A 16,268-nucleotide genomic window follows, 5' to 3' on the forward strand; every position below is an offset into this window, starting at 1 on the left:
GGCAAACAGAGCTTTGTAGTTCATGCCAGGAAGCCCGCTGGGCGTGGTCGGCCCAGCGGTGGGTTGGAGCTCTATATTACCAAACGCTTTGAGCCAACCCTTCTCTCATCCTCTCCTCATCACATAGCCGTGGACGCCCAAGGTTTCACCATCATTGGCGTTTACTATCAGCCATTTAGGACTATGATGATCTCATCTCGGACCTCATATCCATCCTTCAGAAGGTGAAGAATCCTCATTGGTGGTGACTTCAACATCCGCCCTGACTTGAGTGAATTCTCCAAGCTCGCCCAGTTCCTGAGTCAATGGAGAATCACTCTGCGCTCCGATCCGGGAGTTCCAACACACACCTACTCCTTTCTACTTGACCACATTTTCATATAAGATAATATTCCATCTCCGGCCAGTTTTGTCCATCCACTGGCCTTTTCTGATCACCTCCCGATTTCAGGCACCTTCAAGGTGCCCAGAAATTTCCATAATCGGGGCGTGACCCGAAATGGGTTGCGTGCTCAGGCCTATGAAGTCGATTACTAGACGCGCCAAAGATGGGCTTACCCAGCCTGTTGGGTCATCCGACCGCTCTATTATATTCGATTTTAGCATGAACTCCACCTCCTCTTCAAATGCGTTGCGACTGGCAAGTGCAAGGTTTCGCACTGCTGTGGTATGAGTTGGTATAATTTCAAGGTTAGTTTTCAGGGGAATTTTCATGGGTTTCCCTTTCATGGGTGTAAGTCTTGCGGATATATCAAACATTTTCGGCTAGCAAAAAGTGGGTCTGTTTCGTCATTTTTATCAACAGAATCAGCCTTTCCGTTTTTGTCATTGTCACTCTCCTTGGCAAGTATTGCGTTGGCACGAGTGGTTGAGATATATTTTGGGAGCAAAGGGAATGAAGGAGAAATCATTCCCAATGGGATCATGTTATGCCACGAAATAATCAATTGATCGTGAATATCTGGGGTCTCAAAAGCGGTAGCTTCGACTTCGTATTTTTTGAGATATAACAACCTGAGATAAACGGCCCCAGAGCAACATAGACCTGATCCGTTTGCGGTAACAATCTGGCGTACTTGATTTGTCGATTGGTATGTTGAACTTATGGACCAGATCTTGCGAAATAAGGTTCTCTGTTGCTCCCGTGTCTGGGAGAACTTTGAGACGGAACGGTGTTCCTTGGGATGGGTGAGCTTCTATTTGAGCAGGAGGGGTGGAATTTGAGGAAGATAAAGATTGCACTTGAATGAACAAGTTGCTGATGGGTTCTGACTCAGACGAATTCTTGAAGGACACTTTTTTCTTCTGGAGATATGATGGCCTCCCGCAGTTTTTTCCACGGCTCATGCATGCCTTCGAAAAATGACTGACCTTCCCACAATTGAAGCACTCCTTTTGGCAGGGCATTCTCCAGATCTGGAGTCGCTGCACTGTTTTCCATACCCGAAGCAGTGCCCTCCGAGATGTCTCCAAGCCGGTTTCAGGTGTGGTTTCCCAGATCTATGTCTCTTTTAGGATGAAACGGCGTCAACTTGAATACCGACTGAAGGCTACTCAATCGACTACTTGTGGCGATTTCACGCGATTGTGCTATGACCACTAACGATTTTCTGCACGGTTTATCTTGACGAAGGAATCTTCTCTCAGTATGGGGTCGCTAGTACCGGTTACCAAACGGAGAATGAACAACTCATCGACCCCAATATGTTCGAGGTCCGCCTCGTGCCCTAAGACTTGGAGACGTAGGTACCAATCGTGAAAAGATTCGCCCACGTGTTGGTCACAAGAGAAGAAATTGAATCTTCTTGTTAGCGCCGGGGTGTTGGAGAAAAATATCTCTTCAATGAAACCGATGCAATATTCAATCCGGGAGTCAGGCAATATCTTGACCGAGAGTGCCAACTGAAGCTTCATGTCTAGGCAACACCGCAAGTATCCATGCTGCTCTCCGACCAATAAAAGCTCCATGTGGTTTGAAGAGAAATATACCATGAAGCTTTCCTTCCATGATCGGAATTCGGCTAAGCTCGACGACGCTAATAGTTTTTCGGGTTTCAGGTCGTTATTAATCCTTTGAAGTGCTTTGGGTGCAATACATTTGAGATGGACTTGGCCGATGCAAGTCCAGTTTCGGTTATGAACATCATAGAAAACCATAACTAGAATGCTTATGTTCCGCAGGAGCTGTACCGCATGAGCATGTTTTCAGGTCAGCTGACGCTGGTGGAAAATGGACAAAGATATTTCGTTAAATCTCGCTTCAGGCAAGTTGAATTATTATCATGAAACGTTTGTTATTCCTCTTTACTCTTAATTTCTTTTGAATCTTACAAATATACAGGTAGAAAGAGTGGTAGAATAATAAAAAACATGCTTTTTAGGGCATTATACACGTAACATGTCAAAAAAGATTTGGACATTAGTAGAGCAAATCATGTACTCTATTGATTGCCCTTGTTTAGCAACGCATCTCGAAAATCTCGAAAGTGTAACAAAATGTATCCGAAATTGCAACGCAATGATGAGGCATTCGGAATTTCGTTTCAATCTCCCAACATTGTGCTTGAATGTGGGCGACATGATTACACCTTTACGTAATCAAGGTAATCCGGACACCTCTGGAGGTCAGCCTGAACCCAGGCTTGATCCTTGCGTTTCAGTTAAGTGTTTCCACCACATGGATGAAAACTTTAACTTGAGCCCCAGTTTAACCTCTTCAAAATTTCGTTCTTAAAAATGTGGTCGGACAACTTACTCAAACCCGTTTTATGAAGCGTGCTGGACGAGAGCAATTGCTTGACAAGGAGTCTTATTAGGGGTTTCTACTCTGAATTTGGACGAGCTGTCAACGATTCAAATTTGCACCATAGTTGTCCTAAGTAACTTGACTACGAATGAAACATTTATTCCACCAGCGACAGCTGAGACGAAAACATGCGATCGCAGGGCCCTTGATCGATCTATATATGAAGTTATCTATGATGAACATCATCACCTTATCAACAAGCTCGGTAGGGTGATCCAAGAATCCGCTATCCTTTTCTGCCAAGTCCGTGTCGTGGATTTCAATGGCAGCAAGGCTGTCTTGGAACGTATCTAATGCTTCCATGCATTTCTGGGTGAGAGAATCCAGGTTTGAAAGAACTTCTTTTGGCAGCATGTGATGATTGGAGCTATCATGTATGGTCTGGAAAACGCTCTCCATCAGACAAGTAGCCCTTGTCACGGAACTTTTGTAGCCGCGATGGCTCGCTTTTATTCTTCATAAATACGTAAATATAATTCGATAGTGCGTTCATGAATTAGATACTAATTAGTGTAGTGTCAAATGGTAATGACCTAACACCTACAAAGAAAACTTTCGAGCAGTCTGCCTTATCCAACTCATCTCCAGTGAAAAGTTGACCGATACTTCAAACATATTGTTTTCTGATTCATAGCAATATTTTTTGATCCATAATGAAACATCAACAATGTTTTATAATCCAATGAAGCGACAACATCCTCTTAATAACGATTATCAATATGTTTTCATATTTTTTTAGGAATGGTAGTCCGGACATCTTTTGGTTGTGAAAAGGGTGATCCCTGCTTTCAGGATTTCAGTAAGTTGTCTCCATTACTCTACGTGGGAATTATACAACCAGAAAGTTGTATCTTAACCTTGGGAGGTAGTCCATATGTAAAGAAAGTGCCAATTCAATCGAGAGCGATGGATTTAGAGCTAAGCTTTTTTTTAATTTTCTTAACGTTGTGGACCACGAAGATAAACAAAGAATGGCAACTAATTCAATTCGAGGACCCTTATCTTTTATCAAAATTCGCATTTCTCGATCAAGATTATTCTCAACTCTCCCCTTGGGAATTCAATTATTGTCGATACTTTTACCATTTAGGCATATCGGTTCATCAGCTCCAGCCCTTGAACCCTTTAATAGAGATTAATAGTTTAATAAAGATCCTTCCAACGATGACAGAGTATATTTATGGTTTTAAATCATGACAAGGAATCAATAGCACAAGCCAATTGTTCGACCACATCTTGAATATGCTTCGCCCATTTAAGTTCCAACTAGATCAGCGGGTTTGAAAAACGGTCGAAAAGATCCCAAAATGTTTTCCTAAGCACATTACAGCAATGAAAGAGCTCTCGTATTGGGAGAAGTGAAAAAGGTTGGAACTGTACAGTATTCAAATAAGGTAAGAAAGGTATCTGATACTTCACGTTTTCAAAAGCGTTCACGAACTTTGTTCCAACCCCGGTTTCTGGGTCAATTGTAGCGACCGCAGAGCCATCAAGGGCTAATTGGATTTCTGCCAACTTTAATACGTGTCATTACATGAAGATAGAGTGAAACACAAATTCCAGATTTACGTCTTGAACTCCTGGGTTTTCACTCCCATATACCTCTTACGTTGCCCGAAATATGTTTTACTTTCTGCACTTCAGAGGGAGCTTTGTCACTCCGTCTCCACCATATAAGGGGCCGCTTGTGCCGTTTTCTTTTTATTGAATTATAATGCGCGTTGTTTTTGGCTAATTGCATCGAAATATTTATATGATTAGTGACCCGTGTCACATAATGTCCAGAAAATGAATTGTATTCAAGTCAAGGCACTAGTAGTTCATTTAGCAATCTACCGTGTCTCTTCCCGTTTTGTTTTGGCTATCTGATGTTGCAAATAAGGGCCCTTATTAACGATGAGAGAGATTTGCTTGTTTTTGCAAAATAATGAGATAACAAAAGGCCAAAGATTAATCAACTTTTTTGATTACATTCATCATTTATAGTGCACTTAAGATATTTTCTATGAATGCTACTGATGGGAAAAAAATAGCTGGAAATGAAGATATGGCGAAGGGCATTAAGAAAAGATGACTTTTTATGTGAACCTTATTTCTTATGGTGCAAGTATTTCATCGTCTCTATTTTAATCAGATATATATGTCTAGATTTCGCTATCGACATGAAGAAGGGATTCGCAGCCAATATTCCCCCTCCCCCCTTACATTACGTAATTGTGCGAAACTTGTATTCAAGAGCTAGCCAGATACACCATCTCTTATTCGTTGGCCGATCATATAATATATGAAAATAAAGTTAATTAAAATGAATAGATGTTTCGTCTTGAACTACTGTGATTCCAATCCCAGTAGCGGTAAGGGCGTCCGCAACAAAAAAATGCAATGCCCAGAATCGACCATTTTTAAGGTGGGGAAGGTCAGTAGATCTAGCAATGCGTTCTCGGACAGCCAGAATGTAAACAATTTTTTGTGTGGTGTACAAACTCAGCATTCTTACTTTTTCAGTTGACGCCCATTGTATGAAAAAAGACACTTCATATGATGGTACCGAAATAGAGTCGACGGTAACCGTCTCTATTGAGCAATGTCATGAGATGTGTCTGAGACATCCGGATTGTGACCACGCTTCGTTTTCACATGACGACGACAGATGCCTATTGAAGAGTGATAAGGTCACCCTCAAGGCCCAACCCGGTCATTACGTCATTCCCAAAACCTGCAGTAAGTGGCTAATACTAACATTTGATTCAATGAGGCTTGAATATATTGTACACCAGGTTCAATTCCTAGAAGCAAAAGAATGATGTTTGGGCCAACTACTATATAAAAATAACATTTAACAACCCAAAAAGTAAAGGAAAAATGAGTTGGATCGAACAAGACCGCTTTTAAGCCTATTCATGGCTTCGCTAATATGCTAAGACTTGAGGTTCTTAATTATTAATCTGTTTCTTGTGAATGGTTTTGTTTTTAGTCAATTTTCGGTGCAGCCAGGTGTTCTAATCTGCTTGTGGGACAATGTGACCGTTTTTTCCCATTCTGATATTTTGGATCCATATGTTCTCATGTTGGTCTCAGATTTCTAAATGAAGATTGTGCTCCCAAAAACCAAGATTTGAATGAACCCTTCCTCAGCACAAAGTGTTTAGGCTTTCCCATGTGTCCACCCTAATCATATTTAACCTATCCTCCAATCTGCCTTTAACAAATCAACAATTCATATTTTCGAAATATGCCCTCACATGTCCGGGACATGGGTGTTTCTACTAAACGTCAGGCCCTCGGTCTAGCTTCCATCTCAACTCTGTTAGCCAGAGGCTAGTCTGAGGAGGATATTAGAAAGAAACACAATTATGTATTTCACTTTATTCATGGTAAAATTGACATTGTCTATTTCTTGCTCCTACTAGCAAGAAAAGTTTGGAGATTTTTGAAATTGGATTTAGATTGGAACTGTCTTGGAATACTTCAAATGTTATTTTGTCATTTTAGTTCCACGCTGCACTATGGACACCGTAGATTTCGCCCAAATGGATTTAGGAGGTGTGTCCAATGTGAACAGCCTTATGGATTGCCACGCCCTTTGTCTCGACAAGCCCGACTGTTTTGGGGTAGTTTGGGCGAAACCGTTCGAAAATAATATATATGCTAAAACGTGTTGGTTCAAGAATGCCTTTCGTGTTGATTCAACTCGGACAATGTATTATGGTGTGTCCATGCCAAGATATTGCCTCCATGGTAAGGATTATGTTTTTGATCCATGAGAAAAGATTGTATCCAATGACGATGAACGTATGACTCGAGGGCGGATTTGAAAATGATGTGAAGTTTTGAGCCATTAAATGTCATTTTTGCGTGATCAAAATAACGGTGAAAAAGTAGAGAAATTGGCAAGAAAAATTGAAAACGTTTTCCTATTTTTTGAATGTAATAACTAGGGTTTTCAAAATTATGCATAAAAAGGGACCTCAAGCTGCAAAAAAAGATGCAAAAACAAGCCCAGGATACAAAAAAGGATGCAATTAAACTTAAAAGATGTTTTGTATTGTTATGGCATAATAAGGTATGTATAGAAATTTGTTAAGTTGGACACATATAGTCTAATAACAGTGGCTCTGACTCCAGTGGATCAGCATCTGAAGAGTCTAAGAGACTAAACGAGATAAATCACCCGCAGTCAATGCCATTCTTTGAAAGTGCTCAGTTTTTGCTTGATAAAATATGCTCGTTCAACATTTCCAGTGTTTTGTACAATCGCCTGTGTGCTAGGAAAGAGATGGCATGCGGGACCCTGAATTGTCAAGAACAGACATACTTCAGGGGTGTCAAATTCGCATCAAAATAGTGAAAATACCAATTTTCGGCCCAAAAGAATCAGTCGAAATAAGCCTCAAATGCATAAAAATATGGAAACGCACCAAAGATGCAAATATAGGTTCAGGATGCAAATAAATGCTATTTGTGTAAGTTTGAGAACGCTAATAATAACTCACCTCTGATAGTTACGGTTGCTAGAAATAGGCATCGTGATTATCTGAAAACATTTTGTTGTTGCTCATCAAAGCATTGAATTGTTGGCAATGGTGTTTGCTTTGCAAGCCAGAGTACAACTAGGCACACCGTCATTTCTTATTCCCTTGCCCAATCAAAACTATTGGATGATTAAAAAACGTCTTTGGCGTTTCCAACTTGTTCTGATATTAATTCTCTTTCGAACATAACTATTTGTAAGATTGAAATGTCATGTTCTTATTTTTTAAAACATATTGACATAATACTCACCTTGGACTAATCGAAATTCTGGATATTACTACTGATAGGGTCAAATTGATAATCACAGAAGGTTGCTGCTAGGGGTACAAATTTACATTTCCAATGGTCTATGGCCTTACTGTTGTAATTTGCGAAACCCGTTAGTTAGCCTCAAAAAGTGACCCTGCTTTTTCTTCTGTCAAACCAGGGTTGCTTTTTACTCAAACTTTAGTTTCCTCGTTGCGATGGAATATGCGGGTGCTTTCACTTTCTACCTTTTCTGGCAGCTTTCAATTTCAAATTTGATTTCATCCCATCACTATACATTACCCATATAACATTATTTGTTGTCTTTTCACATCTTTCTTGCCCAATGACTAAAATTTCCAACAAAAAGCACATACAACCAATTCACCTGCCGTGTGAAGAACTTCTTGGGCTTGCGTTAAACTTCATTTTGGAAGAGTTCATAAAAGTTATAGAACATTTTTGGAATAAGTTTCAGTTTTTACTGATGTTTTAATTTTAGAGGTAATGGGCCAAATCAGATTTCCGTGGACACATGAAAGGACAATGAAAGCGATATTTTGCCCTAGTGTCTTTCCAGGTCAAAATTGAGGATAAGAGTGAAATTTTATGGGAAAAAAACTCACTGAAAACAATTTTTTCTACGCAAAACACTTTCAAATGCGTCATCTAGTTATAACAAACGTCAAAATACGATCCTCAAATCTTTGGCGTTTAAAGCACATCTTTGCTTTGGTTTTCAGGGGCATTGACGACTTTCGGAACACAACTTTTATAAATTATCAATTAATGAATAAAAAAACTATTGCTGATTCTTAGCTTATCCAGTTCAATACTTAGATGAGAACTGAGTTCACATGAAACGAAACGTTGCTTTTCTTCAAAAGTTAATTTACATTTCATCTGAAAGTTTAATTAGGTGATATAAAAACAGGCGCACCAAAAAAGGAAAAATACACAAAAGTTTATGGTCAGCACACCAATTAATAAACGTACACACGCATAGATAAAAAAGTACACAAACAAAAGCGATCACACCAACAACAGATTTTGGCATACCAAACTACATTTTGGCACACCAAGCTACATTTTGGCACACCAAACTACATTTTGGCACAACAAACTTTATTTCGGCACACCAAACCAAATATTGGTAAACAAAAGGGCAAAGTAGCACACAGCATCTGTGGAACCAGCCACAGACCACTAGAATAAGTGGTTCTTCTGTGAACCAGCTCACAAATGAAAACCACAGCTGCCTGATTCATGCAGAGAATCTGAGGGCTTATGAGGTTAAAGCAAGGACACTAAAGCAAGGAAACGCCACTTTTTGTGATCACCAAACCTTTCCCGCCAAGTAAGGCCTCATTTTTTGTTGCTGAAGTTTTTGAATGTCAATCATTGGCGTAATTATTTGCGAAAATATGTGACCAATATCATTTTCGTAACCATTGATGGTATGTGCTTAAAACTAGACATTTAAATATATTTAAATGACTTTAAACATGTCTTAAAGTACAACAACACTGAAAAGTGCTAATTAGGTGTTCTTGATAAAACAAAAGTTTGCTCAAAACACAATCAGCCAATACTCATTTGCTAATAACATTATTTGTAGAAAATTGCTTAAGAAACATCTTGACAAAATTTCAAGTAATTTGACGCGTTTGTTATGAAACTATGGTTCTCACTCTGGGAATGGCCCTCAATCCAAAACTAGACATACTGTAGCTCTTAGCTACATATTGTTCTTTAAACTCATATGGATGCTTCATAATCATAGAATGATAATTTCAAGAGATATGGCACCTGCTTAATTTGACTATTTTGATATTTTGGATGCTTTTGCAAGAAAAAGAATTTATTGGAGTCCAAAGTTCAAATTGAGGTATAGTCTACTGTACTTTGGTATTACTCTGTACCGCTTAAATAATGCCCGCCTTTTATGCAAACTTCCCAATAAGTAGAAATTTAAACTCTACAAAAAGATAACTCATTCATTTTTCACCATTTCTTTCTTTTTTTTGTCAAATGTGTGGATTAAAACAAATGTATCAATTGTCCATCCCAGATATTCTAATATATGTTAACATTTATGTACATGCACTTATATTACCTATTCCATATATTTCTTTTATATTTTGTTTGTGCAAGTTCCTCATCAATTAATGAAGTGATTCTTGTTGATTTTTATCTATGCGTGTTTTTGAGCCAGTTTGACGCAATATTTCACTGATTTGAAAGACAATTCGATTGTTTTTCATTAATTTGATGTTCATGGGTATTTCATTTATTCTTCCTGACTTTCAAAATTAATTCAGAAATATCTAATATATGGACGGAGTTGTATATCAAGGAGATACACTTTAATGTACAATGTAGTACAGATAATCTTGTTTTATTGATACTAGAGTTGCTGTCTTAATTCAACGCAATGGCCTAACTTGGCGGTTAGGGGAGAGCCGTGTCGTTTCCTCTCTTTAGAGTCCCTGCTTAAAGTGACCAACTAACAATGCATGGGTGAAAAACATGGATGGCCGTGGTTGAAAAAAGAGCTCAGTTGATTGTTTTTTTTTACGTGACAATCTAACATTAATACTCTATTTTTCAAATCATACTGTATCTTCCAACAATTCAGAAAGGGTGGAATCAAGATTAGATAAAATTTAGTCAGAGAGATTCCTTGTTGCTTTTTTAATTTTTATTTTGCTTTTAATTTTCATGTTTGGTATGCTTTAAAACCTTTTCTGTGTACTTAGTATGAATTTTGATTTGAATGATTTTCTTTGGTGTGCCAAATTTTACTCTTTGTGTCTAGCCTTTTAAATTCGGTGGGCAATTTCTATTTCTGGTGTGCCACAAACACTTTATTATGTGCCCCCTTGCGTGTGCCACTTTATAGTTTTGGTGTGCCACTTCATAGTTTTGGTGCGTTCCTTTTTATTTTAAGTGTGTTGGTAAGCGTGTGCCACTTTATTCCTTTTGGTGTGCCGATTTCTATTTTACCCTATTTCATTGTTATGAGCACATTTCTTCCATGTTGCAGAGCGGGAGCAACCCAATGGGTGGTACCTCTTTCAAAGCAGTTACTATAAGTTTATTGCCCAAAATAACACATATGAAACAGGAATGGCCACTTGTGAAGCTTTGGGCGGACAACTAGCTTCTCTGGAGTCTCAAGAGGAATTCATGTTTGCGCGTACAATAGCTTTTACCTTGAGCTTTCACCAGCCTGATGAATTCAGCGGTGATTATCGGATAGGTAATATAACTTATTTAGGTAGATATCGCATGTATAGGGTAAGATATAGGTTATATAACGAACTAAATCAGATCCATGAAATGGCAATGTCTAATTGTTGTGCAACTGAATCCAGGCTTATATGGAAATGGCTCACAATGGACTTGGAGCAACGGAAATATCATGGACTCGAACGTCATCAGTCTATGGTGTCCAAATGAACCAAGGAGCACGGATTCATTGAGCTACGTTCAGTTTTGGGGTGGTGCTGGTTTTTGCAGAGACGATATTCAAGCCAACACAAAGCCTCAAAACCTCATTTGTGAGGCATCGGGTAACCATTTCCCTTCCCTGTAGTAGATATTGCCCAACTCAAATTGGCTTGCAGAGTCTCGTCTTATTTTGACAAAATCCAGACATTTGGTTATGGTTCAGCGTAAGATGCTTGCGTAGCCAAATTTTCTAGCCCGATTTTTGTGGTTACTTTTAACCAGATGAAGGCTAACTCACTCATTCATTCTGGGTACACAAATAGGCTGTGAAAATAGTATTGCCCCTTTTGACCCAATCTTTTGGTTGAACTGAAATGAAAAATACAAAGAGCGAAGTGTGACAAGCAGAACACAATACGAAAGCAATTTGAAGTATTGATTATCAGTCATGAGCTCATCATCCATATTCCTCGGGTTCATGCTCAAAATAATAATTAATGTCTAAGTGACTTCTTTTTCATTTATAGTGTGCACAATGGATCCTCCTACGTTGAACAATGCCAAGCGCGACATTCGTCCAATCGGCATATTAAGTCACAAGTAAATGATGTGTTATAACTTTTGAACAGCTGTCATTTTTATTTTTCACTCATAATTCAAGCGTGTTAACGTTGTTTCTATATTTTTTGGTATGTGCATGTACATATAATGCTTTTCAGTGTCTTCCACTTTCATTTTGGTATTTGCACTAAGATATCCTCACGCTTGAAATAGAGGCAAGTGGGAGAATTGACATTGTTATTGAGTAATTGAAATGACATTTCTGAGTAATTGTAGTTTCAATAAATTCCATTTGAAGTCTGATTAATTGTAATTGATAACATTTTAAAGACAGTTGATGGAACATGCTAATTAAGAATTTTGAAAACCAAAGTAATTGGCAAAAATTCATACAATTGTTTTGGAATCATTACAGCAATTTTCGGATTTTTTGTAAATTGATCCTTTATTGAATGTTGTAGTGTCATGAGATGTTGAAGTTAAGAAGTACCTAAATTGCATTTAACTTGATTTGCAATACACAGCACCACCAATCAATCTGATTTTAATGATCACCACAGTTCTGTTGAAATTAGCACTTTTTATATAGCAATATTTTTATGACCACTCTTAGTCATGTCATGGTGTAAAAAAAAATAGGAAAGATGGTTTATAGATATAAATCCTTTGGTATTGATCGATATCAGTTTCAGCATCATATTTCATTGTTGTGATAGAATAAAAAGAAATCTGTTCGTATTTGGAAAATAATTGTTTTCATCGAATTGAGAAGTCGGGTGATGGAATCTGGTTTTATGGATCTATTGCGGAACCCTTTTGCCCAACATGAAGATGCCATAACCAGATGAGGCAAAGCTCCTCTCAACTCGTTCCATTGGTGAATTTGGCCTGAGACCTAACGCACAGTATTCGGCAAATACTTTGAAGAACGAATTCAAAATTACCTCTAGCCACTTGAATATTATCGCTACGCCAACAATTCCATCATAGCATGATATTGAAAAATATAACCTTGCTCTGAAACCATTCAGACAATTTAATTCGACTCTGATCTTCAAACAATTCCAAACTTCTTGAAAGACTAAGGGCCCCGGGTGAGATATGCTAGAGATGGTTCATTTTTGGTCTAAATGAGACAACTTAATGTTTCTCTCTCTGTTCAAATCCTCGCGTTCAAAAGAAAAAGCATTCTAGATTTCATCTCAATTAAACATTTGGGTCAAAATGTAAACATTCCCAAAACAAATCATCTTTCGAATGTTTAGGCAAGCTCTGGTGCCACCAAATGTGGGTGACTGTCAGGCCCATATTTTTTCTTTGGACAATACGGCTTTTCATTTCCCTCTGCATTTTCTCGTTGATGACAAACAAACGAAGAAACACAAAAATGCGCTCAAAAAAGCCCGACTTTAACAAGGCATTTTTCGCTGAACAACTTTTGCTGATCCTTTTAACACCACAAATGCACAATACGCGCCAAATCTTATGAGAGACCTCTCAAATCCTGCAAGGATAAAATTACAAACACTTTATCCAAATAGGAATAAAGTGAGAGCTATACATTGTATTCTTGTAACATACCAGTCACTTTTCATTATCATATTTTCCCATTAGATTATCCAGATGATTCGTTGAAAAGACTAGAAACATCACATGAACGGTATTGATAGGACTACAACTGGTCTTTGATGGCTGGCATCAACTCTTGATAAACCAGACCGTAGAGAACAACTTCCTTTACCAAGTCATGGAGTCCGCCAAGACTGGAGAGAAAAGATTTTTGAATCCTCGCTAGAAGACGTTTGAATACTATGTTGCCTCCTAATTGGGTATTTGATTGAGCATGCATTTGATTAGGAGGTAACGGATTGCTCAAAAGTCTTCTAGCGAGGTTTTGTAGAGCTTTCCTCTCCAGACCTACTGGCCTCCCAGACCAAGTTTATAATAGGATCTTGGACGGGTCGATAATCTTCGTCAAGTTGGGTCATCACTGCTCGAATGCAAAGACTAACCAAGTCATTGGACTCTACCTCATCCACTTGGTCCTCCTTTTCAGGGTCGTCTACTGGAGCACGTGATCACTAAACCTAGAAAAAAAACAGGTAAAAATCTAAGACCTAGGTTCTTACATTTTGCGGCCACATTTAGGACAAATTCCCTAAAACCCCGTCTTTGGGGGAAAATACCATTTTGTACTTTTCTTTTGGCTTTTTTCTGCTCACCAGCTATTATGGGCATGATTGAAATGTTTGGATTCCCTTATCCGTGTTTTCAACTTGCAGAGCCATGAACAAGCAAAGGATGGATGAATTGTCGGCCAAGAATCCTTGTCTGAAAGATGTGAAAGATATGGAGGGAGTCCTTTGAGGTGAAGGAGTCAGTTTTTAGTATTGTCATTGCTGCTGACGCAGGGAACCTAAAGATTTGCCCCTAGGAGGCGTTAATGTAGAATGCTCATTCTCATGCTGCAGATACATGCTTTGAGAGCAATCTCTTAACCTTTCAAAAGAAACTATCCTAAAAATGGCGTATGAGTTGAATTTCTCTCGCTATGAAAAGTATTTTTTTCCTTTGTTAATGTTTTGCTTCATTATATGAGAAAATTGAAAATAGCTATTGAGCACCGTTTTTGACAATTTTTACCACTTTTTTACCTTTCTAACAAATCTTACTGTACTTTCACCTTTTTATGGTTGAAATTACAACATTTTAATGTCCATTTCTGGATTTTTTTTTAGCTTTGAGAGAACTTGAATCTGCCCCAAGCAACGATATAATCAGTAAGATCTTGACTGATAGGGTGTAAATGTATGTCCCTGTCAATATATTTTAACTGCATCCAAGGTTGTAAAATAACTTGAATCCATTTGGGATTGCTGTAACTGCAATCTTGGTTGTCTTCATGAGATAGTAGGGTCTCTTCACATGTTTGTTGAATTTGGTAAGATCAACAGCAATTTGAACACCTCCATTTGGTTTTGTCACCACAATCATAGTGTGGACCCTCTTAATTAGGCAATCCACTCCTATGTACATTCACACTTGTGTCACGCATCTTGTCCAATTTAGCTTTGCTGGGATCACATTGAGGTACTGGGATGTTCCAAGGTGCATGAAGTGCAAAAGGTATTGTTTTGACATGTATCCTCATTGGTGGGCCTTCCAGCGCTTACAATTTTTGCCACATACAGAACACATCCTCATAGTCCTCAAGAAGATTGTTCTTCAAAGGGAATTGATCACCTTCTTTAGGCTGGGATTGGACATAAAATTTCTTATTAAAATTCGATGGCATAAAGTTACATGACTGTATTGCCTGTTCTCTTATAACACATCATAAGGGATCTTTGCACGGATCAGGCATATTATTTGGATCAATATCAAGCAAATCCAACAATTCATGTTGAGCCAAGTAATCAGGAGTGACACATTGGTTGACTTATTTGTCCTTCACCATCAATCTTGACATAAATGGTAGGGCATTTTGGAAGCCGTTTAGAAGTGATATCCCACCACTACAATTGAGTTTTTTGTCTTTGGATTGGTCTTGAAACTTTCCCCCCCAAGTACCAAATTCACCCAAATTGTAAGTGGATTGAAGAGTACCTTGTGCTATCTGTACTTAATCTCATTCATTTTGATCTTAGGGGATAATGTTTAAACCACATAACGCGAGGAATTGACAAAATTAACTCCAAGCCAAATAGTAAGGACGAAACACACATTTCAAAGTCTGGGAATGATATATACAAATCAAACCACAGACAAATATCGTATTCTCATTGATGACATCCCTGGAGAAGATCTCAATCAAGACAATGAAAGCGGGAATGAATAATGAAATCACTTTTTGGAGGGAGGTCACAAAACCAATTTGCAAAGAAAGTGAAGATATCAAAAAGCAAAGAGACCAAACAATACACTTCCAGTAGTAGATTTTGCCAAAAGAAAGTCCAAACCAATAAAATATCCAAAAGCAACCGTTTTCCCTTTGGCAATATCTTTTTATGTATATTAATGAGTAGATGTCATACATTTTGCAAGGAAAGGATATTGTCTAAACTTTAAATTGCCAAGAACTCTCAAAGTGAGCCAATCTCCAAATAATTTGTCATAAATTTATTAGATTATAAAAACAAATGCTAAAGTTCTCATCTGCATACAAGTTCATCCAATTAAAATTTAGATTCAAAAAACAAATCAAAATTTAATACAATAGTGAGTCAGATAGAAATATCGTTGTTCAGTTCTTCATGCAAGCAGCAATACAGTTTTAGATTGAATGAAAAGGGATTTGATACCATTTTAACTAGAATCACGTTTTTTGGGAAAGCAATAGAGTGATGACTGGCGCTATTGTAGATACATTACATGACAAAGAGCCTTACAATATTTTTGTACATAGATAAAAAATCTAACACTCAATATGCTTACTTGATATTCACATAATGATCCCTTGAAAAACAGTTTACTTGTTTGATGGAAATTGATACATCCAGAGAGAAATGAAATAAGATAATATATATGTTTGCATAGTTTTGCCTTCAATTTTGGGCTCAAATCACTGGTTTTGTTTTCAGCCCCATTTTCACCACCTATCCCCCTATTGAACTCAAATCACTGCGTCTGACCAACAGCAAATGAATTGGACATTGTTAATAATAGTAAG

General features: G+C 38.0%; 1 protein-coding gene across 2 annotated transcripts; it reads left to right on the forward strand.

Annotated features, from left to right (window-relative positions):
• The first annotated feature begins 2,600 nt into the window (after positions 1-2,600).
• On the forward strand, positions 2,601-12,337 carry LOC131878410 (uncharacterized). Of its 2 annotated transcripts, none has more exons than XR_009373019.1 (7): positions 2,601-3,119; positions 3,546-3,605; positions 5,312-5,527; positions 6,299-6,544; positions 8,329-10,847; positions 10,963-11,160; positions 11,566-12,337. XR_009373019.1 is itself a non-coding variant. In XM_059224377.1 (7 exons), exons 2-7 carry the CDS (start codon positions 3,548-3,550, stop codon positions 11,640-11,642), a joined length of 1,011 nt encoding a protein of 336 aa, XP_059080360.1. In that variant the 5' UTR covers positions 2,603-3,119; positions 3,546-3,547; the 3' UTR covers positions 11,643-12,337. The 2 variants fall into 2 exon arrangements, 1 of the variants encoding a protein (XP_059080360.1); XM_059224377.1 differs by having other exon boundaries at positions 2,603-3,119; positions 10,632-10,847.
• Positions 12,338-16,268: the final 3,931 nt, after the last annotated feature.

Source organism: Tigriopus californicus, chromosome 3, assembly GCF_007210705.1.
Source record: "Tigriopus californicus strain San Diego chromosome 3, Tcal_SD_v2.1, whole genome shotgun sequence".
Taxonomy (NCBI): Eukaryota; Metazoa; Arthropoda; class Copepoda; order Harpacticoida; family Harpacticidae; genus Tigriopus; species Tigriopus californicus.

Excerpts from the sequence above, each read along its gene's own strand:
- LOC131878410 (XM_059224377.1), top strand. The coding sequence starts at position 3,548 with ATGGTAGTCCGGACATCTTTTGGTTGTGAAAAGGGTGATCCCTGCTTT. Across the intron at positions 5,528-6,298 it reads CGTCATTCCCAAAACCTGCA|TTCCACGCTGCACTATGGAC; the intron begins GTAAGTGGCTAA and ends TTGTCATTTTAG. Across the intron at positions 10,848-10,962 it reads CAGCGGTGATTATCGGATAG|GCTTATATGGAAATGGCTCA; the intron begins GTAATATAACTT and ends AACTGAATCCAG.